The following is a 19244-nucleotide window of genomic DNA, read 5'->3' as shown; positions in this document are numbered from 1 at the left end:
CATAACTAATACGATCTTTAACTGAATTGGATAAGGACTTAAAATTATAAATCTAAACCTTCAGCAAAAGGTGTCCATGAAAATTAAAAACAAGATTCATCTGAATTGTTGTTCAAGAACAGACAGATTGTTAAAAATATCAAGTAAGAAAAAAAGGAATTGATCTGACAAGGCTCTAAGTAGTAGAATAAAAGAAGACATACATCTTTAGACAGAATTCTGTTTACTTAAAAGTTCCACCCACTTCAAATGATTTCACTCTTAGTAAGGAAAAACTAGGATTGTTTAGGATTGTTATTAAGATTTTTTTTAAAAAAAATATCTGCAGTTTAGTAATTCCAACAAGAGCACATGGAAAAAAAGTTTCTGTAAACTGCATACTAGATCAAAGGATCAACTGAACTGCATACATCAAACACCAAAAATTTTAACAAATAGATTGCTACTAATTAAAGATGCTTAATATAAAAAAAAACCTATTTTAACTAATTTTCAAATAGCACAAAACCCACTTTTTCTGGATAAGCTCAATTAGCATAGAAATAAATGCTTTTGTGATCTTTCCACAATAGTCTTCTATTCTGAAACACGCAAATATATTTTCAGCTTTTGACCAGTTCAAATACTAAATAGATATCTGCTTTCAGAATGCCTGTTAGTCTATCTTTCATTTAACCAGCCTACCACAATCTATTCTGCGAATCCCATACAATAATTAAACCATTACAAACCTTGAGTATCCTTTGAGAAGCGATTAATAGGTGGTGGAAATTCCAGTTACTTTTTTGATCTTGACAATTTTTGGCTCTTTGGAACACATGTTTCTGTTCTCTGCCAGTCTTCTAATTTTGCCTTCAGCCTCTGCGTGATAAATGGGAGTTATTTTGGTTTGTATACTTAGAACTGCCTATCCAATGTTAAATTTATTAAGAAGCTTCTTTGTTCTCCTCACAAAACAGTGCTCAACACACTCTTTCCACTGCGTGAATGTGCAGAGGAAGGTTACTAGCAAATTCTGCAAAGATCTCTTCTGAGATTTTAGACCCAAATTGCAGAACTCAAGGGAGGCTGAATAATCAAATACACCCAGAGGCAAAGCATCACCTGTGCCCATCCTTTACAAAACATCTCCATCACAGATGTACATCCATAAAATGTGCTGCTGATGGAGAACAACACACCATCTTTCTTTCTGATAAACATCCTCTTGAAATAAACACAGCCACAAACACAGTCAGTAATATAGATTTTCCCGCAACGTGAAGGGTGGTGTTTAAATATCTTAAATAAGTAAAACCACCCCATTTTGAAAATTACAACCAAACATATCTGCAACTCGTACACAGCCAACTTCTGGAAAAATGGGTCTCTAGTAGAACATTTGAAAATATCTAACTTGATCTGATTTTATCTGTGGGTTAGTTCCAGTGGGTGAACAGGCTTATGACTTTTGAAACTATATTCTTCATATCTTCATATATTTCTGAAACTATGTATTCTTCGTTAATAGAAATTTTAAGAAGCAAACCAAATGGAAAATTTCCTTCGACTTAAGGGGCCTTTGCTACTCCTAGCTGAATTCAGTTTCATAATGGTCTTGCTGAAACCCCACTTGCCTTATTATCTCTCTCTCTCTCTCTCTCTCTCTCTCTCTCTCTCTCTCTCTATATATATATATATATATATATATATATTTATATATATATATATATATATATATATATATATATATATATTTATATATCGTATTTAGAAACCACCTCCCTCCCTTATAGAACAACTCTGATGCAACTGTTCCTTTTTTTTTCCTTCTGGCAAATGATGGGGTAGGTTTTCTGCAAAATGGCTAAAATTACTCTGCCTTGTTTTCCCTTACTTGGTAAAGTTGTTTCAGATCACAGTTCCTTGTTTGTGTGAAATTTGTTTCATGCCGAGCCCAAAAGTAAACTCACCCAATGACCTCAGAATCATCCAGGTCTCCATTCTTTAAATGTGTATAGCATTTTTATTCTTAATTTTAAGGACAGCATTACATGAGTAAAGTAGGCCCTATCCTTTTTAGGGCCCGAGTTCTCTTTCCAAGCTGTGTTGCTACTTTATGGATCAGTCGATTGATCAAGTAATCTGGCTCCACATAACAGCCTGAACCCCAAATTAACCCAGCAGATGTTCATCTGAACCCAGATAAAAAATTAAGTGGGGGGGGGGTAAAGGAATTGGGAAGGAAAACTAACCTCAGCTTCTTTTTATATGCTTTAATTTCTGGTCATTTCCTCCACAGGTCATGTGAAATGGGGGCCCCTAACATTGTCATTGCTGACTTTTTGTTCTTGACTGGCTAGAAATGCAGAAAACTCATTAAAAGAGAACAATTTAGAGGGTTAAATTGTTTGTCCTCACACTCCAAGCCCTGGGATACCCAACTCACTCTTAACAGACTACAGGGAATCCTCGATTTATAACCATAATAGGGAACAGAATTTCCGTTGCTAAGCAAAGCAGTTGGTATATGAATTGTCCCCAATTCTACAATCTTTTTGCCAAGGGTTGTTATGGGAATTACTGCAGTTGTTAAATGAATCATGATGTTGGTAAGTGAATCCTGCTTTTTCCAGTAGGAAGATGGGAAGATCACAAATGGTGACCCCATGACCTAAGGACGCTGCAACCTTTGTAACTACGTGCTGATTATTAAACCCCCGGATTCTGATCACATGACTGTGGGGATACTATGATGGTCCTGTGAGGATTGGTCCTGTCATTTCTTTTCAGTGCTGTTGTAACTTTGAATGGTCGTAAATGAATGATTGTAAATCAAGGACTACCTATACGGCATGAACCCCACCCTTGCAGCCCAACCTGTGGCACAGGGGCCGTGTCTCACGCTCCCACCTCCCCAAATCAAACCAATCTTTATTAGGGTCACACAGCAGCATGCCAAAGCAATACCACAAATGTCCCCATAGCCCATCTTCCTCTGCCACAGGGCACAATTCTGTTTTTTGCAAAGAGCCGGCAATTTCCCTCTATCAGGCCTCCCCTGCAGATATGTGGGACTACAACATCCATCCTCATGCGAGGGATTAACTCCATTTCCTCTCTTCTATTCCTATCCCATCCAGACATTTGGGACCCAAGGCTCGGGTAAATGGGAGTTGCAGTTCCAGACACTTCTAGAAGCACTGGGCCCGCGGAAGAAAGGATGGGAATCGCCACCGCAACTCTGGAAGATGAGAGCTGGTGTTACAGAGAATCTCAAAGGTCCTGGACTCACCCCAGCACCTGCAGGAGGCAGGCAGATGGGAGATGGAGTCCTCCCAGAAGCTAAGAAGGAACTGGGCAGAGTTGAGTCCCAGGCATGCTTGGATGTCTCCGATTCACTCCAGGAGCCAGGCAGGTAGGAGAAGTCCCACACACAAGCAAGGCAGATGGGAGCTGGAGTACTCACAGTTGTACAGGACCTGTAGGAGACAGGCAGATGGGACCTGGAGTCCCAGATACACCCGAATGTACTGCACTCACCCCATGCCTGCAGGAGGCAAAGAGATGGGAACTGCAGTACTTTCAGATATTTGACATCTACAGGAGTTTGGCAGATGGGAGCTGGAGTCCCAGACAAGTGAGGTGGATGGGAGCCAGAGTCCCAGCCAAGCAGGCCGGATGGGATCCAGAGTCCCAGCCAAGCAGAACTGATGGGAGCTGGAGTCCCAGCCAAGCCAGGCAGATGGGAGCTGGAGTCCCAGACAAGCAGGTCGGATGGGATCCAGATTCCCAGCCAAACAGGTCGGATAGGATCCGGAGTCCCAGCCAAGCAGGCCGGATGGGAGCTGGAGTCCCAGGCAAGCCAGGCAGATGGGAGCTGGAGTCCCAGACAAGTAGGGCGGATGGGAGCTGGAGTCCTGGACGAGCAAGGCAGATGGGAGCTGGAGTCCCTCCCCTCAGAGCCCGGGCGCGGCCAGACCCAGGAGACCCTCCGGACCCCCAAATCTCCCGCCCAGGCGCCGCCGCCCCCCTCGGCCTCTCTTCCGCGCGCGGCCTACCGGGCCTGCCTCGCCGCTCCGCCACCGCCGCTTCCTGGTCCGGCCTCCCCGGGGCGGAGCCGCCGCGCCCCCCTCGCCCCCCCCGGCAATGGCGGCCCTGCCCCCCCCCACCTGGCCGCCCTCGATCGGACGGACCTCGGCCTGGGCCCCGCCGGGGTTTCCGGAGAGCCGCGAGGCGCCGGTCCCTGCCAAGGAGAGGCCGGGAGTCCCGCAACCGAGGCCGCCGCTCCGCTAACGGGCCCCGGGGGGTCCCCTTCCTCCCGCAGGGCTATAGGGGAGACCCCTCGCCTCGGGTCCCCCCCCAACCCCGGCTTCCCATGGCTGGTGGGAAGGCACACATCCCGCCTCGTCCTGGCGGCTGGACTCGAACCCGGGTCTCGTCCGGAGCTCTGCCCCGCTTTTGACCCATGGCGAGGGGTCCACGGCAGCCCCAGGACTGACCTGGGGGAGCAAGAAGACCCTCCAGGACACCAATGACACCCCCCCCGCGCAACTCCTCTAGGGCCAGTTTCAGCCCTTCCTGCACAGATGTGGGGCGATTTGGCAACCCCTATGGCAATGATATCCCCCCCCCAACAAGCCTTATTTCCACCCCCAAACAACCCCTCCCCAACCCTTGCAAAAAGCCACTTGCCATATGCAGAGGTCGGGGTTCGGCTCCCTCCACGGGCTCAGGGCTGGGGGGGGGAGCCCGAATCCCACACATCTGAATCAGGGCTCAGCTGGAAGGGGCTGGAGGGAGCCTCACTTCTTAACCCCCCCTTCCCCCAGGGAAGAGGGGCTCCTTAGGGGCCAAATCCCCGGGACCCTAAGCAATCCCTTTTGGAAACAGTTTTCTCTTTGCATGCAAGCTTTTTAAAAATAATCCCATTTTCTCTGCAAACAGGGAGATTTCTCGGGATGTAGAGAACCATAGAAAAGATTCTGGAGAAGGGATATATTTAGCAAAACCTCAGTGGACTTTGCTTTATATTGCTTTAAAGAAGGAGAGGCAGGCAGGAGGACAATCCAGCATCCTCCAGAACAGGATTCGAGAAGGGGGAAGCCTAATTCATCAAACCCACCAACCAGACAATGTAACTCCGGGACCTCAACCCCATCCTGGCCACTGTAAACATGCTGCCTGCCAGGCTGGGCCAACTTGGCACGGACCGTGGCAGATAGGCTAGGCCAGGGGTAGGCAACCTTGGCTCTTTTATGACTTGTGGACTTCAACTCCCAGAATTCCTGAGCTAGCATGGCTGGCTCAGGAATTCTGGGAGTTGAAGTCCACGAGTCATAAAAGAGCCAAGGTTGCCTACTCCGGTGCTAGGCCAAGAAGAGAAGGACGAATAGTGCCCCAAACCGGGGACAAGCTGACATCGCCCCACTGCATCTCCATCACCCAAACTCTCCCCATTGAGGGCTCTTTGGTGCTTTTTGAACTTGGTCACCTTCTTGCAGACGTTTCATTACTCATAACCAGTGTGATGACGGGGAGCTAGTCCTGACTACCACTGATGATATTACCTAGTTTAGGTAATGAAATATCTGCAAGAAAACAACCAAGCTCAGAGAGCACCAAGACCCCACAATCCTTCTCCTCCTCCTCCTCCTCCCTACACACCCCGCTTTCTCCTAGCACTGATGATGTCACCTAGATGGGTTATGAAACGTCTTCAACAAAACCACCAAGCTCAGAGAGCACAAAGGAGCCCACAGTCCTCCTCCTCTTCTCTTTCTTTTCCTCCTCTCCACACACCCACTTTCTTCTAGCATCGATGATGTTCCCAAGGTCTTCACAATCCTCCTTCTCCACCTCCTCCTCTCCACATACCCCGCTTTCTCTTAGCACGGATGATGTCACCTAGATGGGTCATGAAACGTCTGCAACAGAACCATCAAGCTCAGAGAGCACCAAGGCACCCCACAACTCAGCCCGGAGCTACAAAGATTTCCCCTTTACCGGCTCTTCTCCCCTTTACCCGCAGCCGGCGACGTCCCCCGGGAGCCGAAAGGCAGGCGGCCGGCCTAGAGATCCGCCGCCTCCTCTGGCCAACGGCTGCCCAGGCGGGCGGGCATCCCGGCCGCGATCCGCTCCTGCTGCGCCCTCGTCGGGTCCCTGCGCTGCAGCCTCCCCTGCGCTCCACTCGCCGCGCGCCCTGCGCTCCGGGGCCGGGAAGGCGGCCCGCTTCGCGCGCCCTTCCCCTTCCTGTCTCCGGCCCGCCCGCCCGGCTGGCAGGCTGCTGGCTGGCGCCGCCCCCGGCCTCCCTGCCCGCCGGATCGCGGAGCCCGGCGACGCCTCCACCGCGGCCCGGGGCCGGCGGGCATGGTGCGCCATGGCCACCTGGAAGCGCGACGGGCGGCTGACGGCGTTGCAGCGGCTGGGCTGCGCCGGGCTGGCCGGGGCGGCGAGTCACAGCCTGACGGCCCCGCTGGAGGTGCTCACCGTGCTGGGCCAGATCGGGGCGCTGGCCGGGCGGCCGGGCGGCGGCCTCTGGCAGGCGGGGAGCCGGCTGTGCCGGGCCGAGGGGCCGGGCGCGCTCTGGAAGGGCAACCTGACCGCCTGCTTGCGCCTCCTGCCTTACAGCGCCGTGCAGCTCGCCTCCTACCGCCGGTAAGCCGTGAGGGAGAGGGAGGGACGGGCTAGGTGAGGGGAGTGGAAGCGGTGATCCGGGTTTGTGTCCGGCGCCCGACCGGGTCGTGAAAACGAAGCAGCTTCCCCGGCCCGGCGCGCTCCGCAGGGTGAGCCCGAACCTGGCGTAGGAGGTTGCACTGTCTTATGTCGTTTGTGGAGCAAAAGGGAAGAATCAGAATCATTTGAATCAGAATAGAGCTGGAAGGGACCTTGGAGGTCTTCTAGTCCAGCCCCCTGCTCAAGCAGGAGACCCTATACCATTTCAGACAAATGGCCGTCCAGTCTCTTCTTAAAAGCCTCCAGTGATGAAACACCCACAACTTCTGGAGGCAAGCTGTTCCACCGGTTAATTGTCCTTGTTGTTAGGAAGTTTCTCCTTAATTCCAGGTTGCTTCTCTCCTTGATTAGTTTCCATCCGGGGTTTTCTGGCTAAATCCCTGGCTTCAAATATCTACACCACCTAGATCTCCCCCGTTGCCTTCAAGAAAGATGATGGGAAACGACCAGCTAGCTGGAAGGAGGGGTCAAGTAAGGGCCTAGCTTGGAGTCCTTGCATAGCTGAAGCACTTGTTGAAGGAAAAATCTGGGAAAAAAATGACTTTTTCCTCTGTTGATCTCACCTTAGATGTGTGATGTTGCTGATGGATGATCTGGGTCATATTTCCCAGTGGAACGCCATCGTGGCTGGGAGTCTGGCGGGAATGATGGCGGCCGTTGCAACCTATCCGACGGAGGTGATCAAGACCCGGCTGATTGTGCAGAATCGCCTGGACCCTCCCTACAAAGGCATTCTTCATGCTTTATACATGATTTACCACCAGGAAGGAGCCTCTGCACTTTATCGGGGTGTTTCTTTGTCAGTATTAGGTATTTAAGTTTTCTCTCCTCAAATTGATTGATATTCTATTATCTTTCAAACTTGGCACTTTTTTTTTTTTTGAAACAAATTTCATTGGTTTTTTAATTCTTAGAACAAAGTGCTCAAGACACACCTTGGTGCTGGGGTAATCAAACATCCAGAAATAAAACCATATACGAATAACTCAAATCAATACATCAAATATTCCCTCTCTATTTTCCTCAAATAGCTTAATATATTTAAGATAGTCCATTTTTAATTTAAATTTCTATTAATCCTAAACCTGTTTTGGAGCTTTATGAATTTACAATTACCATAATCAAATTTAACTTTAAATAAACACATTATCAATTCAGGTATCCTTTCCAGGTATATTCTAGTTCCTTAATTTTATCATAAGTCTTGTTTATTTCTTCTTCCACTAATATCTCCTAATTAAAATAAAATATTAGTCTATCCTATACATATCTAATCCATCCATCAATCAATCTCTTTAAGATAACAAGATAATATCAAACCTTAAATTATTTCAGTCCATTGGACAAGATTCAAATTTCATCCAGTTAATTATCATACCTAGTAACATCCATATTATCAAACAAAAACATATTAAATTAACATTCAATTACTTATTAAGTCAATCCAAATCTAAAACACCCCTTCAATTTTCTTCATCCATTACATAATAATTTTCATACAAATAAACCTATTCCAAAAAATACATTCTTAATCTATTTAATATATACATTCTAATAATCACCCATTTTTCTCTTAGTTCTAACTCAAAATCTTAATCCTTAAATCAATCCATAGTTCTACAGTGCCTTTGATCCATTACATATAATTTTAAATTTCTCTTTTCAGTCTTATTGTGGCCTTCTTTTTGTGCCAGGCAGGTTTCCATAACAAAGCTTCCCTTTCAGCCGATAGGTCTCTCTTTGTTGCTTGTAATATCATTTGAGACAGTAAAAAGCATCCTGACCTCTGCATTGGACATCTATTTCTCTTATCCTTAAAGCCTCGTTGCTTTAAAAGTTCAAATCTCAATCTTTGATTTTTCTGATCCTCGAAGGTATAGATGAGATGCTTGTAAGGTAAAATAAATTCCTCTTTAATCTCAGTTGATTCCTCTTCTAGTATGTTTTGGTTTGTAGAATGATCAGATGTAGTCTGAAAGTCAGTTTGAAGGTTTGCAGTAGAGTTTCTGGCTCTTAATTCTGTAGTAATCTCTTTCATTGTAGCACATATTTCTTCAGTAGCCTCATAAATCTTTTCCAATATAAGTTTACAGTTTAAATTGTGAATAAGGTTTCTCCATATTAATAGTAATTGAAGAGAATCCCTTTTTTCTTTTAGTGGAGGCTGTAATTAATAAAAGTTAAGCAAATAAATATCCACCTCCACAATTCCCACAGCTGCATCAGCTTATCTTTTCTCTTCAAGAATAGTTTAAAGGTCAAGTCCTTCTCATCTCCAAACAATAATCAGCAGTTGCAATGTTAACTTTTCGCTACTAGATGTCCTCAGTAGATTAAAAAATCTTTTCCAGACACCATTCTGTCTTTTAAAGGAAAAAGTGGAAAAGGAAATAATCTTCCAGTATAAAATAATAGTAGAGCTCAGAAAAGAGTTTTTTCTGTACCCCCAAAGTAAATGAGAATAAAGTGTAGTCTTTAAAAATTTTTTGTTCTATCCTTTTGTTCAGCGCCTTTCTTCCCACGCATACAAAAGCTGCTTTTTCAAGACAGGGAAATAATTCCAACAAAGCTTTTACAGGAAATAAAAAAACAGAATAGGGTGGAGCAGAAGGGGTCTCACCCGGATCATCCGCGATGGGTCTATTACGCTTAGATGTAATTGTGACTTTCGATTGGTGCAGCAGGGTAATCGGCCATCTTGCAGGACGATCTTTGCTCCGTCGGCCCTAAGGAGATAGCTGGAGCCACGGGAGAAGCTGCCGCCCTCCCGCAGTCACCAGCAAGCCTCCTCCTCGGTTGTCCCCCCCCAGGGCGATTTTCGACCCACTAGGGGGTCTACCGGCAAAGAAAACCCGGCTGGAGTGGAGACGAGTCTCTAGAAACAACCAGCGTCGCCGCATACCAAAACTGGAAGTCCAAACTTGGCACTTTTTAAAGATGTCTGGACTTCAACCCCCAGAATTCTGTAAGAGGTGTGTGCATACGCCATAAATAGAGTTCCTTCAGGATGATCTGTCCCTAACTTGGCACTTCCAACCTTGCACCCATCGCCTCTTCCAAGGACAGTCCAGTAACCAATAAAGGAGAATATTCGTAGTTCAAGGCTGAACTGTGGGGTCCTTGGGGCTCCCTGAGTTTGGTTGTTCTCTTGCAGATGTTTCATGGCCCAAGTAGGTAACTTCATTAACGCTAGAACCCCTGTCTCCTCTAGACCAGAGGTCCCCAATCCCTGGTCCATGGACCGGTACCGAACCGCGGCATGCCAGCAACCGGTCCACACAAACAAGCAAAGCCCCATCGTGGGATGCAAGCAGCACACAAAACCACACACTTTCCGGTCCGTGGAAAAAGCTTTCTCTACAGATCCCTAATGCCCAAAAGGTTGGGGATCTCTCTCTAGACCAGTGGTTCTCAACCTGTGGGTCGGGACCCCATTTGGGGTCGAACGACCATTTCACGGGGGCCGCCAAACAAGGCTGTCCGCCATTTTTTCCCCTTTTCTTTGGCCACGCCCCTGGCACCCGGTGATGTATAAGTGGTTGGGGGTTGCCACAACATGGGGAACTGTATTATGGGGTCGCAGCATTAGAAAGGTTGAGAACCACTGCTCTAGACTGATATTGTTACCTAGTTGGGTCATGAAAGGTCTGCAAGCAAACAAACAAGTTCAAAAAGCACCAAAGAGCACCCCTCATTCCAATTTCTTCAATGCCCTCCATCTCATTTGCTCTGTTCCCCATCAACCTTATCAAGCTTACAGTAAATGCTTTTTTACCGGAGAATAGATTTCCAAATAGTTCCACAAATAAGTTTTGCCAGAAGTACGCAGCTTTCTAATTGTGGTAATTCAAATTTTATCAGTCCAATTATAAGTGACATGGGACATTGCACTCCAGTATTAACTGGGATGGGCCAGGCTCGCCAAATATTGTGACGGCTTGATTATGTGCCTTCAAGTTGGTGATCTTAGTGATCACGAAGATTTTCTCCAGGACGATCTGTCCCTCACCTGGCCTTTCAGATCTGCCCCATCCCTGCTGTGGCTGAGTCCATCCATCTTGCTGCTGGTTGACCTCTTCTCGTCCCCCTTTCCCACCCTCAGAGTCTTCTCCAGAGAGCTAGGCCTTCACAGATATTGTCCTAGTAGATCAATATTGATACCTATGTCCTTGCCTCTGGATATTCACTACCAAATCTACCTTGTCTGTCTTCCCTAACAGGTGCAATCCCTTTTTCCATTGCTTCCTTCCTTGTGTACACTCACCTGGATGAACTCTGGGGTCAACCCAGCCTTTCTTTCACACCAATGCAAAACTTCTTCAACGGCTGCCTGGCTGCTGCAGTGGCTCAAACCTCCTCTTTCCCCTTCGAAACAGTCAAGAGGAAAATGCAGGTAAATTCTACTCCAGGGACCTTTTCACACCTGTCAAGGTGTGCAGCTTAACATCTGGTTGGGAATGGCGAGAGTGTTGCCTCTCTTTGGGAGCTAATGCGATGTACATCGCGGTCTTACAGAGTTGTCTAAATACAGGTAGACGTTCTGTTTTCCCCTTTTTACGACCCAGTGAGGTGGGCTGGGCTGAAAAGGGGACTGCCCCAATGTAAGACGCTAAGAAAAAGACGCAGGCATGTCTTGAGCAGAGGTTTGAAGCTGCAGGACATAGCTTGACAAACTCTTGAGTTTATTGCTTCTTATATATTTGTTACATACATAGGCTTAACCATTAGATGCTGACAAAGGTTTCTTCATTGGAAAATGTCTTCATGTAAGCCAGCGGTTCTCAACCTATGGGTCGCGACCCCATTTGGGATCGATCAAGCATTTCATGGGAGTCACCAAGCAAGGCTGTCCGCCATTCTTTTTCCCTTTTCCGCCAGGTGCCTTACCTCCCTTGGGCTGGGCCAGCTGGTGGCCCAGCCGGTGGTCGGCCTGCTCCGTCTCTGCCGCTGCCAGCTACGCCTCGGCCGGCGCAGGGGGCGGCACCACGCATGCACGCCGCTCCCGGGCAGGGAAAGTCCTCGACTTACGACCGGTTGGGTAGTCCTCGACTTACGACCAGTTTAGTCCTCGACTTATGACCGGTTGGGGGTCGCGGCATTAAAAAGGTTGAGAACCACTGATGTAAGCAACTATTTTCTAGTAACACGGTACATGGTCAAAGACCAGGTAAAGAGCAAACAGGAGAAGGAACTAACAAAGGCAGGAAAAGATAGGAGAAGGAACTCAAGCATATTATCTGTTTAAGTAGGTGAGGCATTAAGTCAAAAGTGGATGACCTTCTGGCTGCTTCATTAGGGCAGTTTGCTGCGCATGCATTTTCCCCCACACCCCAAAAGGAGTACAGTTGTCATTTGCCAAGTGTTAAAAACACGACAGCATCTGCAAATGGAATTGACATTTTTTTTTATTACAACAAGTCCACTTTTAATAGCACAAGTTTTCCCTTTACTAAAAGAAGGAAATTAGCGTACTGATAGGTTTATCACCCGTATTATCCTCCCAGCAAAAAACTCTGCAAAATATTAGAAAGTTCTTTCTTGTCTCTTTTATTTATTCCATTACAGAAATGGGGGGTAGGAATGAAAGAATCACAGCCCCCAACCTCATTGCCTGCCCCCTCTTTTCAGATTCAGTCTAGGGCTGTGGGGGAAGAAACGTTTGCCTCTTTTGAACCACTAGGGGGCACCCTGCTGCTACTTAAATATTCACTTGGCTGGAATTTCCTTTCTATTGCAGAATTTCCTTAAAGGACTCTATTAAATTCAGATAGTCCTTGATTTACGACCGTAATTGGCAGCAAAACTTCCATCGCTAAGCCAGGCAGTTTTAAAGTGAGCCATCACATGACTGCTGCACCCAATTTTATTATCTTTGGGGCTGCAAATCTGCTTTCCCCCATTGACTCTTGATTGTCAAAGGTGACTTGAGAAAGTCACAAAGGATGATCACATGGCCCCAGTTGTCAAGAATACACGCAGGTTGACAAGTGCCCAAAATTACAATCACGTGACTGTGGGAACATTGCAGTGAAGGCGAGAACCTGTCATAAATCACTTTTTCAGTGCCGTTGCAACTTCAAATGGTCACTCAGCCAATTATAGTCCTAAGTCAAGGACCGCCTGTTTGGTCTTGAAAATAAATTGTTTAGGAAACAGTCCATTTACTGGGTCGTCGGTGGTATTCATCCCAATTTTATTCCTGGTTTGTTTCTTCCCTTCGTTGCTGATTGGCACGTTAAGAGAAATAAGAGATACAAAATTGGCTCCCGTTTTATTTACATTTATTGCATTTCAAGCCTACTCTGTCTCTTGAGAGCTCAAGGGCAGCTAGTCCTCAATATGTAATCTTAATGGAGCCTGTCCATTACGGTCAGTCGTGTGCCATGGTGATCATAAAATCATGGGGTCACACGAGGGACCTGCTTTTATGACCTTTTTGTGACGGTCATTAAGCAAACCCAGGAGCTTCCGGTTTTCAGAAAACCATTATAAAAATGCATTCACAGGACCACAAAGGACAACTGTGATTGTGTAACTGCAAGGGAGCCCAACCATCCGAATTTCAGAATCCAGTTATAACTCCCTTTTGTCAAGTAGGTTATATCTTCAAACTGTCGCCAAGCGAAGATGGACAGCAATTAATATTTATACGTTACTTATATATAAGGGTGCAGGTCTATAGTATACATATGTTACATATAGTATGTTTTAAATGTGTGTTATGTATATGTACACTTTGAGAGCAAGCAACTAAATTTTATTTTTAATGTGTGCCGTTGTGCCAGAGGAAAAAATGACAATAAAGGTAATCTAATCTAATCTAATCTAATCTAATACACATAGTCCTAGATTTACGACCACAACTGAGCCCAAAATTTCTGTTGTTAAGTGAGGCATTTGTTAAGTGAGTTTTGCCCCATTTTATGACCATTCTTGCCATAGTTGTTCGGTGATAAGTTAGTAACCCAGTTGTTAGGTGAATCTGCTTTCCCCCATTGATTTTGCTTGTTGGAAGGTCGCAAAAGGTGACTGTGTGACCTTGGGACACAGCCATGGTCATAAGTATGAACCAGTTGCAATGAAGAGAAGGACGAGGGCGGACATGATAGTAGCGTTCCAATATCTCAGGGGCTGCCCCAAAGAAGAGGGAGTCAAGCTATTCTCCAAAGCACCAGAAGACAGGACAAGAAGCAACAGATGGAAACTAATCAAGGAAAGAAGCAACCTAGAACTAAGGAGAAACTTCCTGACAGTTAGAACAATTAACCAGTGGAACAACCTGCCTCCAGAAGCGGTGAATGCTGCAACACTGGAAGTTTTTAAGAAGAGACTGGGCAGCCATTTGTCTGAAATGGTGTAGGGTTTCCTGCCTGAGCAGGGGGTTGGACTAGATGACCCCCAAGGTCCCTTCCAACTTTATTATTATTATTATTATTATTATTATTATTATTATTATTATTATTATTATGTATCTGACTTTTGATCACAGGATTGTGGGGATATGACAAAGGCCGTAAGTGTGAAAAACGGCCATAGGTCCCTTTTTTCAATGCCGTTGTCCCTTTGAACAGTCACTAAGCAAACGGGGGGAAGCTGAGGACTGACTTGTAACAGCTGAAAAGGCAGACTGCATCTCCTATAAGCAGGCATGTCGCCCACTCGGCTGGCAGCATCAGCTGAAGCTCTGCCCAGCAGATCATCTTTCTGTAAGCGAAACGTGAATCTTTGCCAAGCCTGCAAATCAGAGTTGATCCTGCATGAGCAAAGGGGATCATTTAGGCTTATCACCTCTGGAAGCTGTCTTTGCCGATTGATTTACGGCACCTAAGGTCAGAGACAGACAGAGGAAACAGCTTTTACTTAAGTCCTCCACACGGGCATGCTTAAAATGTTCTTTCTGTAGGTCTTGGTTCTGTTGGCCTGTCAACCTACTATACCCAGGCTCCGAATGGGATAAGCATTGTGCTAGTATGATATATGAATCATATGTGCACAATCATGGCAGAGAACCTGGGGAATATTTGTAGCTCAGGGTTGACATAAGGGGTCTTTGGTGCTCCCTGAGCTTGTTTGCTTTTTTGCAGATGTTTCATGATCCAACTAGGTAACATCATCAGTGCTAGAAGGAAGTGGGGAGTGTGGAGAGGAGGACTGTGGGAGTCCTTGGTACCTTCTGAGCTAGCTCGTTTCCTTCCAGACATTTCATGACCCAAACTAGGCAACATCATCATTGCTATTACTAGTCCTGATGATGTTACCTAGTTTAGTCATGAAACGTCTACAGGAAAACAAAATAGCTCAGAGAGCAGCAAGGACCCTTAAAGTCTGAACTAAGACAGGTAGTCCTCAACAGTAAAGGTTGGGATGAAAAAGGTGTTTAGATCTATTCTCCTTCAGCACATAAATGTAATGTTCCTATTTGAAATATCCTATTTTAAGGCCCTGCAAATAGAAAAGTAGCAGATCAGTGAACGTTGGGTCATGCTAGTCTTCTACTTGCAAGGAGTTTTTAAGCACAAGAGGTTTTTATATATATATATGATCCTTCATATCTGGAGTGGAACAACGCAGCAATTATTTTTCTTTTTGCATTATTTCTTGACCGTCTGGTTTGACTCTTCAGCTTCAGAAGATATTCTTGATATCTTCAAAGCTTCATGCAGCCTGCTCTCTGAAGTTGAAAAAATGTGGAAAGGAAATGAGGTCAGCCCTTCACAGCTTAACTTGCAAGTTTTGACATTCCACCGGGTGCCTCAAAAACATCAAAACACATTTGTTTGGGAACCAGGCCAGAGACAAGCGATTCAAAATTATTTCTCTAGTTTTGAATATCGAGGCTATGTTGGTTAGAGTAACAATCCTTGGGTTAAACCAGGCTTACAGTTGCTAAAACCAGAAATCATTCAACAAATATTGGTCCATATGGAGAAAAAATGTAGTCCAAATCTCTGAGATTAAATATGCCACCGATTGTCCTCGTTTAGCGATTCCCTTGTACAGTGGCTGTTCGCAGTCACAATAGGGATGAAAAAGGAACTTTGCAAACCATCCTCACATTTATGACCTTCAGAGGTCTGCAAAGCAAAGGATAGCTGAAGCAAGAGGGGAAGCCCAGTTGCAGTTCCACTTAGTGGCCGACTTGCTGACCCAGTTGTGGTCGTTAAATTAGGACTACCGAAAGTGCAGTTTTTGAAAATTCAGACACCATCTGTCCTTCTGAGAGCAATTCCAACGCCAGTCTGTCCTTCGGTGACATTTTGATGGCGTAAGATCCTGGCACGTGAACGATCAGGAGTTGCAGAAAAATGGATCTCTCGTATTTTAAATCACAGGTAGTCCTTGACTTACAACAGTTCATTTAGTGACCGCTCAAAGTTACAGTGGCACTGAAAAAAAGCAACTTATGACTGTTTCTCACACTTCACGACCGTCGCAGCATCCCCATGATCACATGACTAAAATTCTGACGCTAGGCAACTGGCATGTACTTAGGACGGTTGCAGTGTCCCGGGTCACCAAGTCCCCTTTTACGACCTGACAAGCCACGTCAATGGGGAAACAAGACTCACTTAACAACCATGTTACTGACTTATCAACTGCGGCGATTCACTGAACAAACTGAGGCAAAAACATGGTAAACTGGAGCAAAATTCACTTAGCAAATGTCCCACTTAGCCACAGACAATTTGGGCTCAATCGTGGTCGTAATTCAAGGATTCCCCATGGCCGATGTAACTGCTTTAAAAGCTTTCTCTCTCTTCTTTTCCCGAGCAGGCTCAAAGCCCCTGCCTCCCTTCTTCTGGGGGGGTCGATGTCCATTTTACCGGTGTGATAGATTGCTTTAAACAGACGGTGAAAAAAAAAGGAGTCCTCGCTCTCTGGAATGGACTAACTGCCAATTTACTCAGGGTAAGCCTTCCTGCGCAGTTCCACTGGAAAGTAATCTTGCTGTTCCATTAATAATAAGAACAACCACAACAATAATAATAAAGTTGGAAGTGACATAGGAGGTCATCTAGTCCAACCCCTTGCTCAGGCAGGAAACCCTACACCATTTCAGACAAACGGCTGCCCAATCTCTTCTTAAAAACTTCCAGTGCTGAAGGAGGGAGGGAGGGAGGGAGGGAGGAAGGAAGGAAGGAAGGAAGGAAGGAAGGAAGGAAGGAAGGAAGGAAGGAAGGAAGGATAACAGAATAGCAGTTGGAAGGAACCTTGGAGGTCATCTAGTCCAATCCCCTGCTCAAGCAGGAAACCCTACACCATTTCAGACAAACAGCTGTCCAGTCTCTTCTTAAAAACTTCCAGTGTTGGAGCATTCACAGCTTCTGGAGGCAGGTGGTTCCACTGGTTAATTGTTCTTCATTGACAGATAGTCCTGGTGGCCATTCAAAGCGGAAAAAAAGTGACTTATGACCGTTTTTCACACTTAACGACCGTCGCAGCATCCCCGTGGTCACGTGATCAAAATTCGGCCGCTTAGCAACCGGCCTGCATTTAGGACAGTGACCAAAATTACAAAAGCACCGAAAAAAAAAAGGACTTACGCTCATTTTTCAAACATACGGCCATTGCAGCATCCTAACGATCACATGATCAAAATTTGAGGCTTGGCAACTGACTCGTATTTACAACGGTCACGTGTACGGGGGCAAAGCTCACTTAACAACAGAAATTTGTGGTCGTAAGTCAAGGATTACCTGTACTGTCTTATCTTCTTTTCAGTTCTTTTTATTTATATATATATATATATATATATATGTTTTCTGAGGTTTTCGCGGGTGTTTGTATGTAGGTCCTTGGTTGTTCGGGTTTTCTCCCGCGTAAAATTGGAAGTGTCTTGGCGACGTTTCGACGAAGTCCCATTCGTCATCTTCAGGCTGGTGTTTTCAGCTTCGTGCTTCGAGCAGCGCGAAACGTCGCCAAGACACTTCCAATTTTACGCGGGAGAAAACCCGAACACCAAAGACCTACATATATATATATATATATATATATATATATATATATATATATATATATATATATATATATATATATAAAATGCTAGCTTGTTTTTCAGCTTAAGCAAAGAGACCGTTTTTGCAACAGTGTCAATAGATATACTTTTCTCTTACAAAGTTTTAGAGAGACACAGCAGAAACAAAATATCTCCTTTTTTAAAAAAAAAAAGTAAGCAAGTATACAAGCCCCACCAGTTAAAAAGGTGTTGTGGCTAGTTAAAGTTTGCCATTCCTGCACGGTTACGTCCGAGTAGAAACCTTTGTATGCACGCTGCAAAAACAACGAATGAAATAAAATGTTAATCGAAGGATCTTAACTATCCAAGACTTCAGTGTTTTCCCAGACTGACATCCTAGGGATAAAATTATAATAACAATGAAGATTTAATTTTGAAAGTAATTTTAGCTTTTGTGTTTATTTACCCAGATCGTCCCTTACTTTGGGATCATGTTCAGCACTTTTGAATTCTGCAAGCGGGTCTGCCTGTACCGGAATGGTTACACCGATTCCCCTTTACGCTACGCCCTTACTCCCGGTGTAGACCAGAGTTTACAACCTCAGGAATTGCAAGACATAAAGTTCCTTGGACGTAGAAACTTCTAAGCCTCTGGATGCATTTTTGAATGCAGCTTCCCAGCAAACAGAGGCACTGAGATTCAAAGCCAGCTATCTTGTCTTCCGAGGAATTTCTGCCAGAGGCCCCAAACTCAAGGAAATGGGACATAATTTCTTTATTTAAGATGGTCTGTGCAACCGGACAGCCTCCCAAGCTGATAAAATCCATCCACTCTCATTTATTGCCAACTATTGAACTGTGGTGCTGTCTAAGCTTGGTTGTTTTCTTGCAGACGTTTCATTGCCCAACTAGGTAACAACATCAGTGCTGGAGGGAGAGTGGGTTTTGCTTTCTCAAATATATATATATATATATATATGTATATAACCTGAGAACAAATTTCACTCCCTTCCAGCATGATGATGCTACCTAGTTGGGTCCTGAAACATCTGCAAGAAACAACCACACTCAGAGAGCACCAGGGACCCCACACTTCAACCCTGAGTTACAAACATTCCAACTATTGAACTATTGATTGGAATGGTATCGCCATTTTGGTCTCCTAACTTATGAACTCTTAAAAACTCCGTTCCTTTTCCAGTGCAGCCTGATCCGTCACAGCATAATAATGAATCTCAGGTCAGCAATGTGTGAAACCGTCATTCGTCACAGGATCGTCAGGAAGGAAAACCAGGGGCCAATGCGAGACAATCTCATACCCTGAAGATGGGAATCCCATGGGGACTTTTTGAAGTACAGCTCTCCTCTTAGAAGTGGAATTGTGTACGTGAGGAGGAAGAGGAGGCTAAAAAGAGATCCTTCTCCACATCAAAATCCCCCTGGCCATAGAAAGCTAGCTGATGGACAACCGATTAGAGATGTCCCTGACATGCTGACTTTCCACGGGGAATGAATTTTAATAGGGTGGTTGAACGTTTAATTCCTGAAAAACAGCAAAACCGCCCCCCCCCCA

General features: G+C 45.4%; 2 protein-coding genes across 9 annotated transcripts in view; one reads left to right on the top strand and one right to left on the bottom strand.

Annotated features, from left to right (window-relative positions):
- LOC120316600 (A-kinase anchor protein 17B) overlaps positions 1-6182 on the bottom strand; it is a 19883-nt gene extending 13701 nt beyond the window's left edge. The window contains exons 1-3 of one of the 6 annotated variants that reach the window (XM_039362361.1): positions 3275-3404; positions 2235-2338; positions 732-861 (exon numbers count right to left, since the gene is read on the bottom strand). The gene's annotated coding sequence lies outside the window, so the exon portion shown is untranslated. Of the gene's footprint in view, positions 1-731; positions 862-2234; positions 2339-3274; positions 3414-4040; positions 4062-5985 lie in introns of those variants that run through there. The other 5 variants (XM_039362362.1, XM_039362363.1, XM_039362364.1 and 2 more) reach the window with 5 other exon arrangements.
- SLC25A43 (solute carrier family 25 member 43) lies at positions 2373-19244 on the top strand. 3 transcript variants are annotated; one of them, XM_039362367.1, is made up of 5 exons: positions 2373-3397; positions 7283-7524; positions 10935-11107; positions 16489-16623; positions 18142-19244. In XM_039362367.1, the coding sequence occupies exons 1-5, from the start codon at positions 3231-3233 to the stop codon at positions 18316-18318; spliced, it is 894 nt and encodes a 297-aa protein (XP_039218301.1). In that variant the 5' UTR covers positions 2373-3230; the 3' UTR covers positions 18319-19244. The 3 variants fall into 3 exon arrangements, with proteins under 3 accessions (XP_039218301.1, XP_039218300.1, XP_039218302.1); XM_039362366.1 differs by lacking the exon at positions 2373-3397 and adding an exon at positions 6246-6636; XM_039362368.1 differs by lacking the exons at positions 2373-3397; positions 16489-16623 and adding an exon at positions 6246-6636.

Source organism: Crotalus tigris, unplaced genomic scaffold (genome assembly GCF_016545835.1).
Source record: "Crotalus tigris isolate CLP2741 ecotype Arizona unplaced genomic scaffold, ASM1654583v1 scf7180000019427.664434, whole genome shotgun sequence".
NCBI lineage: Eukaryota > Metazoa > Chordata > Lepidosauria > Squamata > Viperidae > Crotalus > Crotalus tigris.
The sequence above is the reverse complement of the archived record's forward strand: the minus strand, read 5'-3'. Positions and strand labels throughout refer to the sequence as shown.

Excerpts from the sequence above, each read along its gene's own strand:
- SLC25A43 (XM_039362366.1), top strand. The coding sequence starts at position 6,359 with ATGGCCACCTGGAAGCGCGACGGGCGGCTGACGGCGTTGCAGCGGCTG. Across the intron at positions 11,108-16,488 it reads CAGTCAAGAGGAAAATGCAG|GCTCAAAGCCCCTGCCTCCC; the intron begins GTAAATTCTACT and ends TTTCCCGAGCAG. Across the intron at positions 16,624-18,141 it reads TAACTGCCAATTTACTCAGG|ATCGTCCCTTACTTTGGGAT; the intron begins GTAAGCCTTCCT and ends TTATTTACCCAG.